The sequence below is a fragment of the Tamandua tetradactyla genome, chromosome 13 (assembly GCF_023851605.1).
Source record: "Tamandua tetradactyla isolate mTamTet1 chromosome 13, mTamTet1.pri, whole genome shotgun sequence".
Classification (NCBI taxonomy): domain Eukaryota; kingdom Metazoa; phylum Chordata; class Mammalia; order Pilosa; family Myrmecophagidae; genus Tamandua; species Tamandua tetradactyla.
Genome location: NC_135339.1, coordinates 84,880,172 through 84,900,388, shown reverse-complemented (window position 1 = coordinate 84,900,388; position 20,217 = coordinate 84,880,172). Strand labels below are relative to the sequence as shown.

At 44.8% G+C, this 20,217-nt stretch overlaps 1 protein-coding gene across 7 annotated transcripts in view; it reads right to left on the bottom strand.

Annotated features, from left to right (window-relative positions):
• The window catches only part of BTBD16 (BTB domain containing 16), a 76,613-nt gene that overhangs the window by 34,161 nt on the left and 22,235 nt on the right, over positions 1 to 20,217 (bottom strand). For 5 of the 7 annotated variants that reach the window (XM_077126291.1, XM_077126285.1, XM_077126287.1 and 2 more), the window contains exons 5-8: positions 19,112 to 19,255; positions 15,699 to 15,788; positions 14,451 to 14,607; positions 1,349 to 1,418 (exon numbers count right to left, since the gene is read on the bottom strand). In XM_077126291.1, coding sequence (XP_076982406.1) covers positions 1,349 to 1,418; positions 14,451 to 14,607; positions 15,699 to 15,788; positions 19,112 to 19,255 — 461 coding nt within the window. The remainder of the gene's footprint in view (positions 1 to 1,348; positions 1,419 to 14,450; positions 14,608 to 15,698; positions 15,789 to 19,111; positions 19,256 to 20,217) is intronic. The other 2 variants (XM_077126289.1, XM_077126290.1) reach the window with 1 other exon arrangement.

Below are 20,217 nucleotides of genomic sequence, written 5' to 3'. Positions count from 1 at the left end.
CATGTTCCAGGATGTGGGCTCGGTCGGCTGAAATCAATCCTTACAACAGCTCTCTGAGGTCCATTCACTATTGCCCGTTTTCTGATGAAGAACAGGAGGTGGGGGTTCCTGTGCCTTGCCTGGGGTCGCACAGCTGGGAGGTGGCAGAGTTGGAGTCAAACCCAGCACTGCGACCCCAGGGCTTGCACGGTGACATTTCCAGGCTAAGTACTGCACATGGACAGGTCTCAGGGGGCGGGCCTACTGTGGGGCACAAAAGCTAACGGAAAGAATGAAAGGACAGGGAAAGTGGAGAGGGCTCCCTGAGGACAGCGACTTCAGGAGGCTCTTAATCCACCACTAGGTACTCAAAGACTAGGGGCCTTCCTGGGCCAGAGGTGCTGAGAAGGACTGCCCGAAGGCAAAAAAGTCATTAGGAAGTGACTTTCTAAAATCACCAAGGAAGTAAAGGTGAGGGTGTGAACGCGTCCTTGACAAAATAGGGTTTAAAACAGATGTGATTACAAGAGCACCATGACACGTTTTTTGTGTGGGATCCTAACATGACAATAAAGTGGGTTTTCTCTTCCCTCCAGGGTCAGTGCCCGGGGGGAACCAGAGGCCTGGATTTTAGATCCAGCCCTGCTAGAGCTGTGCCTCAGGCACGCTGCCCTCCCACCCACCCATACCCCAGTTTTCCCTTCTGTATGATGACAGAGTCATTACATCATCTATTCATAACACTGACATGTGGACCAGGGCCCAGTGGGGACAGTGTCACCAAGCTCCAGTAAGAATGTTCCGGCAGGTTGTCTGTTTTGATGAGAAAGACTATACTTTTTTCCCTCTGTAAGATTCAGGCCTTTCTATTTGGGGGTGTTAAAATAACATTTTAAAAATAAAATATGGGCGGGCCACAGTGGCTCAGCAGGCAGAGTTCTCACCTGCCATGCCGGAGACCCAGGTTCGATTCCCGGTGCCTGCCCATGCTAAATAAATAAATTAAAATTAAAATAAATAAATCAAAAATTAATTTTTATTTTAAATATTTATATATTTATTAATATTTAAATATATATTTAATATTTATATTTTATATATTACATATAATTTATATATTATATATTTAATATTTATATATTATTATTAATAAATATAAAATATTTATTATCTTCAAATGATAAAAATCATTTTACTTTTTCACTAAGTGAAAAAAAGCATTTTCACTTAGCAAAATAAACCATTGGCACCCTGAAATTGGTGCTTTTGGGTAGATTTTTGGAGCTGGGCCTGGTGGGTGAAATCCCAGAGCATGGGGTCCTCTTGAGGGACCCCAGGTACAACGTGGCCTGCCCAGGTCTGTGTTTACCTTGCAGCCAGCCAGGTAGAAGTTCTTGATGTTGCTTGGAGTGAGTTTGCTCATCATCAGGAGCACACACCTGCAGAGAGAGAGAACGTGTTTCTGGAGGCTCCCAGGCTGTGTTCAGGGCTGTGGGTGGCCCTGGAAGGCTCCACTCAACTCCAGGACCATGGCAGAGATGTGCACAGAGGGAGCCTAGTGTTGGGGATATGGTATTTGGCCAGAGGACAAGACCAGCAAAGCCCATTACAAACAGCTCTGGGCTGAGAGCAAATCCTTCAGAAAGACAGTGCAGCCTCCAATTCAGGTTGTCCAAAGCTAAAGCACCTAAAAGTGCCTCACTGAACTTTAATTTTAGCCAAGATGGCCATCTGGATATCCTCTTTCCTAAGGCAGTTTTTCTCCCTGTATCATGTTGACTTAACAAAATAAAGCTGGTGCCTTCAGACTAATTTTTAGAGCTGGGCCTGTTGGATGAAATCCTGGTCTGGGGTACTTTTGAGGCACCTCCAGGGTTTGTTCCTTGATTGCTCAAGTGGATTCAGAAAGCAACTTCCTGATGGAAATCTTGGTCCTCTCTCATTCCTAGGCCTCATTTACTTGGTTCACTTACCAATTAAGGATATATTAATTAAGTGCATACCCAGTGCCAGGCACCCTCGGTGTGCACAGAACAAAGGTGAAAAACCAGTAAATCCTTAGACGATTATAGATAAAGGTTAAAAAGTTAAAGAGCAAGGTACCACGAGAATTTGCAAAAGAAGAATCTAACCTCATGGAGGAGGACCAGAAATGTAACTTTTAAAGCTTGAAAAAACGGGATAAGGAATTGGCCATGCCAGAAATTAGGAGAGCTACAGTACAGGCAGAAGAAACAGCACGTACAAAGACCCCAAGACAGGGAGGGTGTTGTGTTGTAATTTGTAGGAACTTCAAGGGTGTTTTGCTTGCAATGCAGTAATGGAAGGGAAGACAAGGAAGGAGACAAGCTGGGGTGGAAGGGCTGAGTTGTGGGGCGGAAGTGTATTCGAGAGTTAAGAACTAACAAATAATTACGATTACATACATGCTTTTCTTACTTTCTCATATATTGTAAAATGACCAAAGGGAAATGCCTGATGTTGCTGAACTATGGCCCAGCTGCCTTGATCTTGGATAATGGATGTATAACAATATAGGCTTTATCTTGTGCTTGTAAAAACCTTGTGACTGGCCCCACTTGTTCCCTCTTATCCTGTTTTTCAAACTTAGAGTCTTATGATTACAAAGGCATCCCCTAATGTTTATTAATGAAGGAACTTAGGTCAGCCCAGAACTAATCCATCCCAATTCCTAAACTGTTACTAGACGAAGCAGGATCTAACCAAAATGGGCCTGCCTGACATGTGCAGTAGCTTAAGCTTTAACTTGTAAGTGACCTATACCTCATTATATTACTAAAAATCATGCCCATCATCCTATTAAGGCCGCTATTTTCTTACATGCATTCTATGACTAAGCAGGTAATTAATTTGCACTTGTTCAGCGATTAGATCATCTCTGTCATCATCTTGAGTCATTGTACTCATTACCCAAAACCTAAAACTCATCTTTTGATACTATGAAACTTTCAGAATTACTGCAGTTTGTGGAGACAGATTTTTAGGCTGATAGGCCATCTGATCTGCTTCGCACCTAGCAATAAACTCTCTTTCTCTTTGAAATCCTGGTGTCTCAGGAATTGGTCATTTGAGTGCACGAGGCAGAGAACCCACTGCTTTTGACTGGTATCAGATGTGCAAGGTAGGGTCATGGACATTTCAACTTCTCAGCCCTCATAGTCAAAGATACAAACCTGTCTTTAGTAAAATTGTCTTAAGGCACATTTCCTTCCTTGAACAGGGCACCAAAAAAATAGCTCCTGGGGCTCTCATTTAGAAGTACAATCTTGAACTCTTCAACATTCAGTGGTTATTTAAACTCACTTGAGATGCATGCTGCTTGTGGAGAAAGGACTAAAGCATATTCCTTAACTCTTACATAGTTTCTAAAATGTATTTCAATAAATCAATTCAGCGGAGAGCACCGGGCTTATGCCCACTATCACGCCTATTTCCCTGAGTTACATTTTGATGAGAGAGCTTTGCCAATATCAAGAAAGAACATTAAGAAGTATCTTCTTGCATGTTCTCCATTGTTGGGGACATTAATCATTATGCCATCTGGTGTCATTCAATGATGTGACCCAAGATTTTAGCACCAAGTATACCTGTACTTCTCCCAAGTGATTTATTTGCTTTTCTCTAATGTTGCTATCAGGTTCCCTTTTTTTTTTAAGACTGCTAGGAAGCTCAGAGCCGAACGTGTGGCCTACTTATGGCAAGAGTTGTAGGTTGTTGTGATATGTAATTCTCCCTCTCCATCGTTTCTCTCTCCCTTTTAAAAATCAATTTAGTGCAATATGTTTTTATTTTATGTAGTACCAGGAAACGAACATGGGTCTCCAGCATGGCAGGTGAGAAATCTGCCTGTTGAGCCACTGAGGCCTGCCCGCCATATATATATATATTTTTTTTATTAATTAATGGAAAAAAAGAAATTAACCCAACATTTAGAAATCATACCATTCTACATATGCAATCAGTAATTCTTTTTTATTTTATTTTTATTTTATTTTCTTTATTAATTAACGGAAAAAAAGAAATTAACCCAACATTTAGAAATCATACCATTCTACATATGCATTCACTAATTCTTAACATCATCACATAGATGCATGATCATCGTTTCTTAGTACATTTGCATCGGTTTAGAAGACTAGCAACACAACAGAAAAACATATAGAATGTTAATATAGAGAAAAAAAATTAAAAGTAATAATAATAGTAAAAAAACAAAAAACAAAAAACAAAAACAAAAACCTATAGCTCAGATGCAGCTTCATTCAGTGTTTTAACATGATTACTTTACAATTAGGTATTATTGTGCTGTCCATTTTTGAGTTTTTGTATCTAGTCCTGTTGCACAGTCTGTATCCCTTCAGCTCCAATTACCCATTATCTTACCCTGTTTCTAACTCCTGCTGGACTCTGTTACCAATGACATATTCCAAGTTTATTCTCGAATGTCGGTTCACATCAGTGGGACCATACAGTATTTGCCCTTTAGTTTTTGGCTAGACTCACTCAGCATAATGTTCTCTAGGTCCATCCATGTTATTACATGCTTCATAAGTTTATCCTGCCTTAAAGCTGCATAATATTCCGTCGTATGTATATACCACAGTTTGTTTAGCCACTCGTCTGTTGATGGACATTTTGGCTGTTTCCATCTCTTTGCAATTGTAAATAACGCTGCTATAAACATTGGTGTGCAAATCTCCGTTTGTGTCTTTGCCCTTAAGTCCTTTGAGTAGATACCTAGCAACGGTATTGCTGGGTCGTATGGTAATTCTATATTCAGCTTTCTGAGGAACCGCCAAACTGCCTTCCACAGTGGTTGCACCATTTGACATTCCCACCAACAGTGGATAAGTGTGCCTCTTTCACCGCATCCTCTCCAGCACTTGTCATTTTCTGTTTTGTTGATAATGGCCATTCTGGTGGGTGTGAGATGATATCTCATTGTGGTTTTGATTTGCATTTCTCTAATGGCCAGGGACATTGAGCATCTCTTCATGTCCCTCTTGGCCATTTATATTTCCTCTTCTGATAGGTGTCTGTTCAAGTCTTTTTCCTATTTTGTAATTGGGTTGGCTGTCTTTTTGTTGTTGAGTTGAACAATCTCTTTATAAATTCTGGATACTAGACCTTTATCTGATATGTCATTTCCAAATATTGTCTCCCATTGTGTAGGCTGTCTTTCTACTTTCTTGATGAAGTTCTTTGATGCACAGAAGTGTTTAATTTTGAGGAGCTCTCATCTATTTATTTCCTTCTTCAGTGCTCTTGCTTTAGGTTTAAGGTCCATAAAACCGCCTCCATTGTAAGTTTCATAAGATATCTCCCTACATTTTCCTCTAACTGTTTTATGGTCTTAGACCTAATGTTTAGATCTTTAATCCATTTTGAGTTTACTTTTGTATAGGGTGTGAGATATGGGTCCTCTTTCATTCTTTTGTATATGGATATCCAGTTCTCTAGGCACCATTTATTGAAGAGACTGTTCTGTCCCAGGTGAGTTGGCTTGACTGCCTTATCAAAGATCAAATGTCCATAGATGAGAGGGTCTATATCTGAGCACTCTATTCGATTCCATTGGTTGATATATCTATCTTTATGCCAATACCATGCTGTTTTGACCACTGTGGCTTCATAATATGCCTTAAAGTCAGGCAGCGCGAGACCTCCAGCTTTGTTTTTTTTCCTCAAGATGTTTTTAGCAATTCGGGGCACCCTGCCCTTCCAGATAAATTTGCTTATTGGTTTTTCTATTTCTGAAAAATAAGTTGTTGGGATTTTTATTGGTATTGCATTGAATCTGCAAATCAATTTAGGTAGGATTGACATCTTAACTATATTTAGTCTTCCAATCCATGAACACGGTATGCCCTTCCATCTATTTAGGTCTTCTGTGATTTCTTTTAGCAGTTTTTTGTAGTTTTCTTTATATAGGTTTTTTGTCTCTTTAGTTAAATTTATTCCTAGGTATTTTATTCTTTTAGTTGCGATTGTAAATGGGATTCGTTTCTTGATTTCCCCCTCAGCTTGTTCATTGCTAGTGTATAGAAATGCTACAGATTTTTGAATGTTGATCTTGTAACCTGCTACTTTGCTGTACTCATTTATTAGCTCTAGTAGTTTTGTTGTGGATTTTTCTGGGTTTTCGACGTATAGTATCATATCGTCTGCAAACAGTGATAGTTTTACTTCTCCTTTCCAATTTTGATGCCTTGTATTTCTTTTTCTTGTCTAATTGCTCTGGCTAGAACCTCCAACACGATGTTGAATAATAGTGGTGATAGCGGACATCCTTGTCTTGTTCCTGTCTTAGGGGGAAAGTTTTCAGTTTTTCCCCATGGAGGATGATATTAGCTGTGGGTTTTTCATATATTCCCTCTATCATTTTAAGGAAGTTCCCTTGTATTCCTATCTTTTGAAGTGTTTTCAACAGGAAAGGATGTTGAATCTTGTCAAATGCCTTCTCTGCATCAATTGAGATGATCATGTGATTTTTCTGCTTTGATTTGTTGATATGGTGTATTACATTAATTGATTTTCTTCTGTTGAACCGCCCTTGCATACCTGGGATGAATCCTACTTGGTCATGATGTATAATTCTTTTAATGTGTTGTTGGATACGATTTGCTAGAATTTTATTGAGGATTTTTGCATCTATATTCATTAGAGAGATTGGTCTGTAGTTTTCTTTTTTTGTGATATCTTTGCCTGGTTTTGGTATGAGGGTGATGTTGGCTTCATAGAATGAATTAGGTAGTTTTCCCTCCACTTCGATTTTTTTTGAAGAGTTTGAGGAGAGTTGGTACTAATTCTTTCTGGAATGTTTGGTAGAATTCACATGTGAAGCCGTCTGGTCCTGGACTTTTCTTTTTAGGAAGCTTTTGAACGACTAATTCAATTTCTTTACTTGTGATTGGTTTGTTGAGGTCATCTATGTCTTCTTGAGTCAAAGTTGGTTGCTCATGTCTTTCCAGGAACCCGTCCATTTCCTCTAAATTGTTGTATTTATTAGCGTAAAGTTGTTCATAGTATCCTGTTATTACCTCCTTTATTTCTGTGAGGTCAGTGGTTATGTCTCCTCTTCCATTTCTGATCTTATTTATTTGCATCCTCTCTCTTCTTCTTTTTGTCAATCTTGCTAAGGGCCCATCAATCTTATTGATTTTCTCATAGAACCAACTTCTGGTCTTATTGATTTTCTCTATTGTTTTCAATTTCATTTATTTCTGCTCTGATCTTTGTTATTTCTTTCCTTTTGCTTGCTTTGGGATTAGTTTGCTGTTCTTTCTCCAGTTCTTCCAAGTGGACAGTTAATTCCTGCATTTTTGCCTTTTCTTCTTTTCTGATATAGGCATTTAGGGCAATAAATTTCCCTCTTAGCACTGCCTTTGCTGCATCCCATAAGTTTTGATATGTTGTGTTTTCATTTTCATTCGCCTCGAGGTATTTGCTAATTTCTCTTGCAATTTCTTCTTTGACCCACTCGTTGTTTAAGAGTGTGTTGTTGAGCCTCCATGTATTTGTGAATTTTCTGGCACTCCGCCTATTATTGATTTCCAACTTCATTCCTTTATGATCCGAGAAAGTGTTGTGTATGATTTCAATCTTTTTAAATTTGTTAAGACTTGCTTTGTGACCCAGCATATGGTCTATCTTTGAGAATGATCCATGAGCACTTGAGAAAAAGGTGTATCCTGCTGTTGTGGGATGTAATGTCCTATAAATGTCTGTTAAGTCTAGCTCATTTATAGTAATATTCAGATTCTCTATTTCTTTATTGATCCTCTGTCTAGATGTTCTGTCCATTGATGAGAGTGGTGAATTGAAGTCTCCAACTATTATGGTATATGTGTCTATTTCCCTTTTCAGTGTTTGCAGTGTATTCCTTACGTATTTTGGGGCATTCTGGTTCGGTGCGTAAATATTTATGATTGTTATGTCTTCTTGTTGAATTGTTCCTTTTATTAATATGTAGTGTCCTTCTTTGTCTCTTTTAACTGTTTTACATTTGAAGTCTAATTTGTTGGATATTAGTATAGCCACTTCTGCTCTTTTCTGGTTGTTATTTGCATGAAATATCTTTTCCCAACCTTTCACTTTCAACCTATGTTTATCTTTGGGTCTAAGATGTGTTTCCTGTAGACAGCATATAGAAGGATCCTGTTTTTTAATCCATTCTGCCAGTCTATGTCTTTTGATTGGGGAATTCAGTCCATTAACATTTAGTGTTATTACTGTTTGGATAATATTTTCCTCTAACATTTTGCCTTTTGTATTATATATATCATATCTGATTTTTCTTCTTTCTACACTCTTCTCCATACCTCTCTCTTCTGTCTTTTCATATCTGACTCTAGTGCTCCCTTTAGTATTTCTTGCAGAGCTGGTCTCTTGGTCACAAATTCTCTCAGTGACTTTTTGTCTATAAATGTTTTAATTTCTCCCTCATTTTTGAAGGACAATTTTGCTGGATATAGGAGTCTTGGTTGGCAGTTTTTCTCTTTTAGTAATTTAAATATATCATCCCACTGTCTTCTAGCCTCCATGGTTTCTGCTGAGAAATCTACACATAGTCTTATTGGGTTTCCCTTGTATGTGATGGATTGTTTTTCTCTTCTGCTTTCAAGATCCTCTCTTTCTCTTTGACCTCTGACATTCTAACTAGTAAGTGTCTTGGAGAATGCCTATTTGGGTCTAATCTCTTTGGGGTGCGCTGCACTTCTTGGATCTGTAATTTTAGGTCTTTCATAAGAGTTGGGAAGTTTTCAGTGATAATTTCTTCCATTAGTTTTTCTCCTCCTTTTCCCTTCTCTTCTCCTTCTGGGACACCCACAGCACATATATTTGTGCGGTTCATATTGTCCTTGAGTTCCCTGATACCTTGTTCAAATTTTTCCATTCTTTTCCCGATAGTTTCTGTTTCTTTTTTGAATTCAGATGTTCCATCCTCCAAATCACTAATTCTATCTTCTGTCTCTTTAAATCTATCATTATAGGTATCCATTGTTTTTTCCATCTTTTCTACTTTATCCTTCACTTCATAAGCTCTGTGATTTGATTTTTCAGTTTTTCTATTTCTTCTTTTTGTTCAGCCCATGTCTTCTTCATGTCCTCCCTCAATTTATCGATTTCGTTTTTGAAGAGGTTTTCCATTTCTGTTCGTATATTCAGCATTAGTTGTCTCAGCTTCTGTATCTCATTTGAACTATTGGTTTGTTCCTTTGACTGGGCCATATTTTCAATTTTCTGAGCATGATCCATTATCTTCTGCTGGCATCTGGGTATTTAGTCAGATTTCCCTGGGTTTTGGATTCAACAGTTTGGAAAATTTTTCTGTGAAATCTCTGTGTTCTGTTTTTCTTATCCTGCCCAGTAGTTGGCGTTCATGGCATACGTTTGTCTGCGGGTCCCACCAGTAAAAGGTGCTGTGGGTCCTTTAACTTTGGAAAACTCTCGCCATGGGGGAGGTTTGCCAGCCAAAGTGGCTTGGAAGAGTGCCAGCCGGCCCGGGGGTCCGAACGCGGGGAGGGTCGCCGGCCGCCGCAGCCCGGGAGAGCGCCCGTCTGAATTTCCTAGTCGGCCCGGGGCGCCAAGCGTGGCGGGAGGGCGCCAGCTGCCGCAACCCGGGAGAGTGCACCCTTCCCAGCCGAACTGGGGAGTCACGTGTTTGGAAGGGACCCCCCTGGTCACCGTTCTCTGCAGTCTGGGGATTTCCGATCCAATTCTCTCAGTTGGTCCGGGGGGCCTTGCGTGGTGGGGGTGCCAGCCGCCGCGGCTTGAGGGGACCGCCTGCCCAATTCTGCCAGCTGGCCCAGGAAGGAGGAAGGGAAGGACTCCGGCCGCCTGCCGCCCCGCCCGGGAAAGCCCGCGCCCCTCGGTGATCTCACCGGAGCTGGTTCTCCCAGACAGTCAGCCGTTCCAGGATGGGGTATGCTGTCTTTTTAATCTCTGTCGTGGCTCTGGGAGCTGTTCTGTATCATTTCTACTCCCCTAGTAGCTGTTCTGGAGGAGGAAAGGTGAGGGTGGCAAGGCTGTCGAGGACGGTGGCGGAGGAGCCGGTGAAGTCAGAAGAGGGCACGGTGGTGGTTGGAGAGCCGCTGGAGTAGGAGGAGGAAGGGTAGGATAAGATGGCGGATCGAGCGCTGCCGGAGCAGAAGGGGAAAGAGAAGGGCAAGATGGCGGCGGGAGCGCCGCTGGCGGAGAAAGAGGAAGAGGAGGGCTAGATGGTGGCGGGAGCGCTGGCGGAGAAAGAGGAAGAGGAGGGCTGAATGGCGGTGGGAGCGCCGCCGGCGGAGAAAGAGGAAGAGGAGGCCTAGATGGCGGCGGGAGCGCCGGCAGAGAAGGGGGAAGAGGAAGGCTAGATGGCGGTGGGAGCGCCGGCAGAGAAAGAAGAAGAGGAGGGCTGAATGGCGGCGGGAGCACCGCCGGCGGAGAAAGAGGAAGAGGAGGGCTAGATGGTGGCAGGAGCGCTGGCGGAGAAAGAGGAAGAGGAGGGCTGGATGGCGGCGGGAGCGCCGCCGGCGGAGAAAGAGGAAGAGGAGGGCTAGATGGTGGCGGGAGCGCCGGCGGAGAAAGGCCATATGTTTTTATTTATTTATTTATTCTAGCCTTTATAGAACAAGTTGGGAAATAAATAATGTAGTCACAATCAAGTTACATCCTTGGATTCTAGGATTCTCTTTACTACAGTGAAAGCAATCATACCCATCCTAGGGAAATGTCTTGTGTTTTGGGAAAATCTTGCCAAGTTCATACCGAGCACTGCCACCATCTCTTCAACACAATTGTCCCTAAGATTTCCAAGTCCCATTAATTTCCACCTTCACTGTCTCTAGGCTCTGCCCCCTTCTCTCCTTTCTCATTTCCCCTGCCTAGTTCAGACTCTTCTCATCTCTAGCTTGTGCCTCTGCAACAGCCTCTCAATGGGTCTCCCTGCATCCACCAGCCCCCGCCCCCCCACCTCACCACGGCATCCTTCACACAGCTCAGCCTAAAATGTTGAAAGGCTCATGCACCTCTCCCCTCTGAGGCTTCGGCTTTTTCCATTGCTGACAGAACTAAGTGAAGCCTCCACACATGGCCTTTGAGGACTGTGTGACTGCAGTGCATCCTGACCTCCCGGGCCCCTGTCCTTTGTGTGTTTCTGTTTCCTTTGTTGTTATATACACCCCCACACTCTAGCCACCTTCAGGTCTTCGTGGCAAAGGGTACTCTAGTTTTGATGTTCCTCAGACTTAGCCATGCTGCTTCTCTACCCAAAGCCCTCTTCTCTTATGTGTCTTTGACAGCTGGAATCCTCCCAGGCTCTGCTAAGGTGCTGCCTCCACTTGGAAGTTTCCCTGACTGCTCCTTCCCTCAATTACATAGAGTGAAGCAGTGGCTTCCTTCTGCCTAGTACCTCTGCCTCCCTCCATCCACCATATAACTGCAAGAAACAGCCCTCTAGACATAAATACATCCCCCAAGGGCCCATGATGTGCCAGCCTTTGTTGCTTGTTCTGTAACTGCCACCATGAGCAAAACAGACAAAGCTCCTCTCCTTGTGGAGCTCACGGTCTCACTGCAAGAGCCAAGTTAGCCGTGGTTGAAACCATCGTGCAGAAGGAACTGTACAGAAGGTTCCAGTCCCACCACTTTATTGGGCACTGTATCTTCCAGGTACTGGCTTTGCCTGTAGAGATGTCTGAACAGAATTTGCTGGATTTGAAGTAATACAGAAGTGTCCCTGAGGCTGGTACCCTCTCTGTGCTCCCCTACCTCACTGTCGAACTCACCGGCCAGGCTGAACTGGAATGCCTCAGAACCAGAGGACACAGTGCAGGCATGGGGATGCCCAGGCCATTTGCTTCTGGGCTCAGGGAGGTTGGGGGCTTCCCACTTGCAGAAAGGATTAGGCAGTGGTCCACAGAGAGAGTTCAACTTTGCATGAAGGCAAGGACATGGCAAGAATGGACCCCCAAATGCTCTTCCAGCCCCATGGTTCCAGTTTGGGGGAGGAGCCTAAATGCTCACCAAGGAGATTGTCAGCACATGTGTGTTTTTGTGTGTGCACACACACATATGACAATCATGAATCCAGTCTTGACTCCAGACCAGTGTAAGTATTGATGCATGAGTCAAAGGAGCAGCACCTGGTAGAATCTGCATGCATACATCTCAACTCCTCTAAAACTGGGAGTTTCAGTAGTAGCCCAGGTATGTGGAATTCAGACCTAAGCAGTTGTGGGGGTGATTGTCAAAGGCTAGCTGCCCAGCTGAGAAGAACTTTGAGGTCTGGTCCAATATGTGAACTAAGACATGATGCATTTTTGATCCACTACAGACACAGCCCAAATCTTGTGCTACCAACTGGCACCATCATTGTCTCAAAGCCTGGCAAGACCCTACCCAGCTGTGTGCCAGGGCCTGCCCCAGCCTATGACCCAGAATACCAGACCCACTGCAATTATCTGTGGGTCTTGGGCAGGCCAGGGTTTGCTTACCTGTGAAATGATAGGGTTGGCTCATTATTTCTTAAGGTCTTTCCTGCTCTGACATTCAAGGCAAGGCATGGGGAGGAGGAAGGAAAAGGAAGAAACTGACATTCTTGATTCATCCTTGGATAAGCCAGGGCTAAACTTCTGAAAGTAAGATGGGGCTAAGGTAGGGCAGCAGAAGTTCTGAGATGGAAGGTGGCAGGAAGCCCTGCTCCAAGAAGGAAGTAGCCCTCTGAAGCATCTTCCCAGGCATAACCAGGAAACAGCTGCTCTGAGATGCCCCAAAGAAGCGGTGGTTTTAGGAAATATTAGATGTCACGAGGCTATGCTGAGCTGAAAGTGGGTGATGCACATAATGGAAGGGTGACAGGAATCTCAAGGGAACCCAGACCTTTATTCCCTAACACCTGCAGGTCAAGGTCAGATTCTCTAGTTGGCCCCAAGATACCGCACAACCTGGCCCCACCGCCAGCAGCTCCCACAGCCTTCCCCGGCTCTACTGGTCTAAGCATGTTGAGCGCCCTCCAGCCTTTCTGCCTTGCTTCCCTGCTCCCCACTGCCTGGAGGGCCTTTACAAACCTCTGTGGTCCCCTCTGTGTACAATCCTGGCCCAGACAACCCCTCTGCCTCCGAGTTCCTGGTCTCTCAGTTTCCAGGGTTGCTGCCTCTAACCAATGAGGCTGCGAGACTTTCCAGGGTGGGGCCAGGTAGAAAGGAGGCACTGGCACAAATGGACTCTACAAGAAGTGAATTGAAACCAGCAAGATCCCCAGGAGAGGCCTGCACCTGCCCTTGACAAAGCAGCTGACTTCCTCTCTTGGCTTGGTTGGGATGTTCATTCCTTTACTCCTTCCTTCAATCAGATGAAGAAACCAAGACTTCAGGGGCTTAAACCAGCCAGGCAGACTATCCCTGCCCTAAATCCCTTCTCTACAGCAAATCACATCAGCAATCAGGAAATCAAAGACTTAGAAGATACCTCTGTCATCATGAAAAGCCCAAGAGAGGACAAAATATTCTAGAGAAATGAACCCTACTAATGCCTTCCATTTGGGTCACTTGTCCTTTTCATAAGCATTAATGCAATGGCAGAATGTTGCAGGATACATTAAAAAAAAAGAGTGTTCTAGGAAACGTTCTTTGTTATCATAAGACTAATTTTACTTGAAAGCAATCATACATAACCCAACATTTTCCATGTGGGACTCCTCCACCCTTCACTTCACCCTCCTTTACTCATTTCCTGTGTCTTGGAGACTCTTGAACAGTAAGCTTCAGAGGCCAGGGACCTTGCCACCTGGTCCCCCACTGTCTCACTGGCATCCTGCAGGAGCCCAAGTAGTCATTTTTGAATGACTAGATAAATGAATGAGGTGTGCAGAATAGTACTGGGTACAGGTTCGGGGTGCAGGTTAAAATCTTGGATGCTGTGTGAACCTAGGCAAGTTATTTCTCTCTCTCAGTCCCAGTTGCTTCCCCTGTGGAGCACAGTAATCATGCCACCTCTAGGGCTGCCGGGAGGATGAAAGCACTGAGAACAGTGCCCGCAGCAAAGGCTCCAGCTCAAAGCCCTCCATGCCAACATCACCTGACCCCAACACTCTCCTGTGAAGTAGGCAGAACATGTGCTGGGAGCTGCATCAGGCAGCTGGGAGCACCGAGGCATGTGGAGGAAGGGGTGGCCTGCTGTAGCTGAGCTCCAACTTGCAGCTCACAGCCTAGGTGGCCTTTAACTCCGTAGAGGACATTTAATGAAAACTGGGAGCCTCTAAACCCCAACTCTCCTAGATTGCCTTTCAATGGCTGCTTGGGCCCAGCTGGAAACACTGACGTGTCTCTGTCAGTCCTTCACATGTTCAATGTCTCCAGGTAACTCTTGTCAAGGGGGAGTTTTCATATCCAAATGCCAATCCACTCTAAAAGGGTCTCCATACCCCCAATCTTACCCAGGGCCCGCCTCTGACCACGGCTCCTTACTTTTGAAACAGGGTGCTGAACTGAAGGATGTGAGCAGAGGCCAGCACCCCCAGCACGTCATCCACGTTCATCTCCACCTCACTCATGTAGAGGTTCTTCAGGGCCGTGGCAAAGGCTGGGGAGGCAGTAGTCGACAGAGAAGCCTCAGTGCAGCCCTCTGCAAGCAGGAAGTGATACCATCACCCAATCCTCCTAAGTGGGCTGTCGCCCCTTGCTTATAGCACCCTCCTCAAGTGACCTCAAGTGACCAGAAGCTGGATGGGCAGAGGTGCCATTAGAGAAAATGTACCTGCTCCGACCTGAATGCTGCCCCAGCCTTGGGAACTCTCAGCCTCCACACAGGAGTTGAGGATGAAGCTAAAGGAAACAAATCTCCTGCCTAATGGAAGTTCCTTTCAGGCTGTCCTCAGGCTATGCACTGGACTTACCTCCAGGAAGAGGCCATTTCAGGGGTTCTCTCCTATATGGGGCTCCATGGCCTGAGAAGGGATGAGATGGCAAAATGCTATGTGCAGGTAGGTACATTTTTCTTTTTCTAGAGACTGGAGACTTCATAAAGGTTAAGAACCCCCAAGAAAACCAGGATAATTTGTTAGCATGAGAACTAAGGGGCCTTGCCAGGAACCAGGATGGACATAGCTTGTTCCAAATTCTAGATAATTCCAAACAGTGCTGCCCTGTGGTTACTATGTGCCCTGAGTACAACTGGCTTAACCAGTGCTTTAACTGGATTATTTCCTGACCTGGCAAGTCATGAACCCAGGGCATCACATGAGATGACATTTAGTGTTAACACAAAAATGTGTGTCTGGGAAGACGGGATGGTGAGAGAGTTAGCCCAAGGGGAGCATCTTAGGGGAGGCCTCTAACAGCCAGCAGAGGGGCATGTCCAGTGCTGCCTGGGAGCAGGGATGGCCAGAGGGCTTCCCTGGGGGTGTGTGAGCTTGGGCAGTGCAGCTGCATTCTGTCTGAGAAGCCTGCTTCCTCTCCTCTGTATCCTTCATGCCTCTTTCCCAAAGATAAGCACCTCTCTTTAGGAGCTTCCTGCCCTCTTTCATTTTTTTCAAACTGTCCCAGTCTTCTTTCCCTTCTTTCTTTGTACTCATCAGGGAATTTTTAATAAGGAAGCATTGAACACTGAGTGTTACTTGTCTGTTGTGGTGCTTGGTTTGGTTTGGTTTTGCTTTAATCTGGGGGGAAATGGCTGTTCAATGCTCTTCTCAAAATATGAAGACAGGTGTACATTACCAACTCTTGTGACCACAGGGTCGTTGATCTTTAAAGAAATAATCATCTTCTTTACGGGCGTTTGTTCTTTGCTCTTGCTGGATGATTGAGCTGGTAAAGGAAATTGGATAACAATGTATGGCTGCAAGGGCCACTGTCAATTTTGCAAGATAGAGTGTGGGGCTCTCACAGCCCTTTGCAACTTTGACCTTGGCACGTACCACACTGGGTTTTTTTTTAAGTGGTTACATTTTTAGAAGAATATTTTGAAATGGTTTATGAGTCTCAAGAAGTTGCAAAGTAGTACAGAGGTTTCCTGTCTACCCTTCACCCAGCCTCCCCTAATGACAATATCTAACATAACCATTGCACATTGTCCAAAACTGGAAAATCGATGCACAAGCTGCATTTTAATATTTATATTAAATATTTAATATATATATTTCTGCATTTAATACATATATTTCTCTCTCTCTCTCTTGGCTATGAGAAGACTGACAGCAAGAAGTGGCCTCAGTCATTTCGGCACTTGCATTTCCTGGCTCAGGTCTGGCATACTGGGACACCTACAATGGACATCTGATGAAGGATGACTGTGGGACAGAGGCTTCCACACAGATAGTCTTGAAACTTTGTCCCCTAGATCTCCAAATGGATGACCACTGCCACTGAGTACTTCCAGAAGGAAATGAGCAGCCAGCCAACCCACTGTCAGCCTCCCCAGTCCACCCAGGGTTATTCTAAAATGCAAGTTTCAATGCAGCAATGTGGCTCCCGTCACCCTGGGCACACAAATCAAAGGCCTTCCAGGGTCCAGGACTCTCTTGGCCTCCCAGCCCTCCCCATCATTCTCCTGTTCTCCATGCCCTAAAACCTGCCTTCTTGCGGTTTGTTCCCCCAGGAGGGCTGCAGGGCTCACTCCCACCCCTTACCAGGGACCTCCACCCAAACACCACTCTCCCCACAAACCACCTGGCTTTATTTTCTCCATAGACTCCTCTTACCAGCACCTGTTCTCACATCCTGTGTTGTCTATCCCTGAGGGCAGGCACACTGGATGTTTTACTTGCTGCTCTATCCCTAGAACACAGCCCAGGGTCTTACATATATTGGGGCTCAGAAAAGAATGGCTCAACTAATGGAATGAAGGGATTCTCTTACGAGAATCTCAAGCCTCATGAGCTCAAGGTTCCAGCACATGAAAAATGACATGAGTCAGGAGCCAAAAGGTATTTCATCCTTTGCAACTACACAGACTGCAGAAAGCAAAAAGAACAGATCCATTCTCAGGCAAGCGTGGCTATCAATTCTGCCTTCACCATCCTGTTGGCAGCTGGCTCTCATTTGGCCAATATTTATTTAGGACCCGCTAAGCACCTATTCTGCACTGCCCCTGGCTGCACACTCCCATCTGTCGTCACCCTCACTGGGCAAGTAAATGTGTATAGGCAGTAGGCCTGCAGGAGGTGGAAGCTTGTGTTATTTTCTCTTCTGCTATTTATTGTGCTTTCCCATCTTTAGTTTTCTCCCTGGATGATGAGTTCCTAGCACAATGCTTGGCATCAACTAAGCACTCAGAGACTTTTTTTCTTTTTTTTTGCATGGGCAGGCACTGGGAATTGAACCTGGGTCTCTGGCATGGCAGGCAAGAACTCTGCCTGATGAGCCACTGAGGCCTGCCCAGCACTCACTGACTTTTGTTTGAAGGATGGAGTTTTATCCGCTATAACAAAATAAGCAGAAAACAGTTCAACATTTCAAGTAAAACCTCAAAATCAGGCAGGAAAATAATAATTCGAACATGTGGCTGTGACTTCTCTGAAACCAAGGTAGTTTGTTTTAGTAAAAGAGTGCCTTTTCCTTCTTGGATTTCATCCTAGAGAATAAACACATTCTGTTCAAGTACAGCCGATCCTCCACTTTTCTGTGGAGGGGACCAGAGCAGCTGGGGGCTTATCCAGCAGCCCAGGGTGCTTCGCGGGTATCCTTGTCTCCACAGAGCCCAGCATGCCAGACTTTCCCTGGCGGCTGACTTTGGGAAGGCAACAGACGTGTTCAAGAACAAGCACACGCTCATACTGGCAATAACCAGGCCTTTTAAAAGTGAGACAAATTTGGCTTCTAAAGATACATGAAGGACTGTGATGGTAAACACTGAAAATCCTGGTGATACCACGTTCCAGAGCCAAGTCCAGTTTCTGGGGTCTGGCGGGAGGCCCTGGGGAGGTGTCACAGTGCAGGGTGCTGGGGTTTCATCTCTGCACTCATGCTGACTTCTCCCTAGAAGGGAGTCTTGGGTCTGAGTTTTAACAGGACTAAATCATCTCTTTTTAGCAAAGCATTCCAGACCCAAAGACTGTAAAGTTGATGATGATTCTGTTTTTCCTTCCAAATGCTCTGGCTTTCCAGAGCACTCCCTGTCTCATCACTGCAGCCAACCATCGAGCACAAGTAAGAACTCTCCCCTGGGCAAGGGGGAGACTGAGAAGCAGTGAGAGGCCCAGGTCTGCTCTTCAGGACACTGGGCCAAAAGCTTAGGAAGACCAAGGAACCCGGCAAGTCTGAGCTTCTTAGGCCTCTGCAGGAATTGGCAGCTGGTGCTTAGCTCCTGGCTCCCTCAGGGAAGAGTTGAGACAGGCCTCCCAGCCAGGCAGCCTCCCACAGGTGTGGGGTTCTCTCCCCAGACACAGGAAGGGACACCCACTGGGGACTCAGCAGCCAGTCAGGCCCCAGAAAAATAGGGCTTTGCTGTCACACCCTGGAAATGTCAGTCCACCCTGCCTGGCATGCTGGCACCTTAATTTCAATCTGCCTGCTGCTGCCTAAAGAAGAAGTTGTCCATGCAGGGAAGAGATACAGAACAAGTAAGGGGGGCTAGGGATGGTTAGGATTGAGCAAAGGAGAAAAAGAAAGAAGTGACGTAAACGCTTTTTTGGAATAGGGTGGAGTTAAGAGAAAAGACAAGCAACAATGCTCACGTGGGAAACCCAACCAACATTGCTTGTACCAAACAAGCCACAGATGTCACAACTATGCCTTTCAGAAAGCCCTTCAGAAGCTCAACACAGCCCATTTTCCATTTGCCGGGAAATAGGTGGAGTCTCTACATCTTAGCTGAGTGGACAAGACTTGTTTATTGGGAGAATAACTGACATTTACTGAGTGCATATTTTGAGCCACACATTGTTTTAGAACTTCACACGTTTTAACTCCTCAAATCTTCAAAGTGACTAAGAACTATGATGCCCTGTTTTATAGGTGAAGAAGCTGAGTCTAAATCACATGCCGAGGGCACACAGCAAAAATCCACAGAGTGTGATGTAGAAACGTGCTCTGAACTGCCAAAGTGGCCCCAGTTTCAAATAGAACCAAGCTGGGGTCTCACAAGCCAGAGGGCACTGGGGTTGCAGAGCCGGGTGCTGGTAAGCAGATACCTCTCAGAAGCTTCTCCAGTTCTCGCAGGGGGTTTGCGTTCTCCCTCACCAGTGCGGTCAAGTACAGTTTGGCCAAGGTCTCAGACTGAAAAAGCTGCGGCTGGTGGAGTTCCCACTTGAAGCCCAGGCATTCGAGAATCACGTCTGAGGAGAGAAACGGAAGCTGAGCAAACGATTCCATGTTCCCCCCACTACCCAAAGATGAATTAACTTGTCCCATGTCCTCCTTCACTCAGTCACAGTCGTTAAGCAGCCATAGTGGGCATAAGGCTTTGCTAGATCTTTCCAGAACAGAATGATGAGTAAGATAGTGCCTGCCTCCCAAGGAACATACTGGCTCCTAGCAGGATAAGCTAAGGTAACAGAGGAGGTGATAAACATCCAAGGGAGCTGGTGATTAACAGCTATAAGATTTCAGAGGCAAGCATGCTTCCCTATAATTTGGGAAGCTGGGAAAGGTTTCACAGAGCAGGGATACTGGCTGGAACCCTCAGGGCGGATGCTCATCTTGCCTTCCTTATTAAAGGGTTTCTCAACATCAAAACTCTGACATTTTGGGTTGAATAATTATTTGTTATTTTATGCTTTTTGGATGCTTGGCAGTATGCCTGGTCTCTATCACTAGAGGACAGTAATACCCTACACTCAATGTGACAACTGAAAATGTCTCCAGATAGTGCCTGATGTTCCCATGGACCAAAACTGCCTCTCTCCTCCAAAGAGAACCCCTGGGCTATTAGTACCTAATTATTACCTCCTGAAAGCAAAGTGCAATTCAATAAAGGGCACTGTGCCCACCATGAGGGACCAGGGTTCTGGTGAGCCTCGCTTACCTTGAGAGAAGGTGTGCCAGCTTGAATCTGCGGTGAACCCCAGAAAAGCCATGTCCTTTAATACTCATTCAGTATTGCTGGGTGGGTTTTTTTTTATTGTTTCCATGGAGATGTGACCCACCCAATTGTCGGTGGTAACTTTTGATTAGATGGTTTCCATGGAGATGTGTCTCCACCCATTCAAGGTGGGATTGCTTATTAGAGCCCTTTAAGAGGGAACCATTTTAGAATAAGCTTTAGAACCCATGCAGCAAGAGACCTTTGGAGATGATG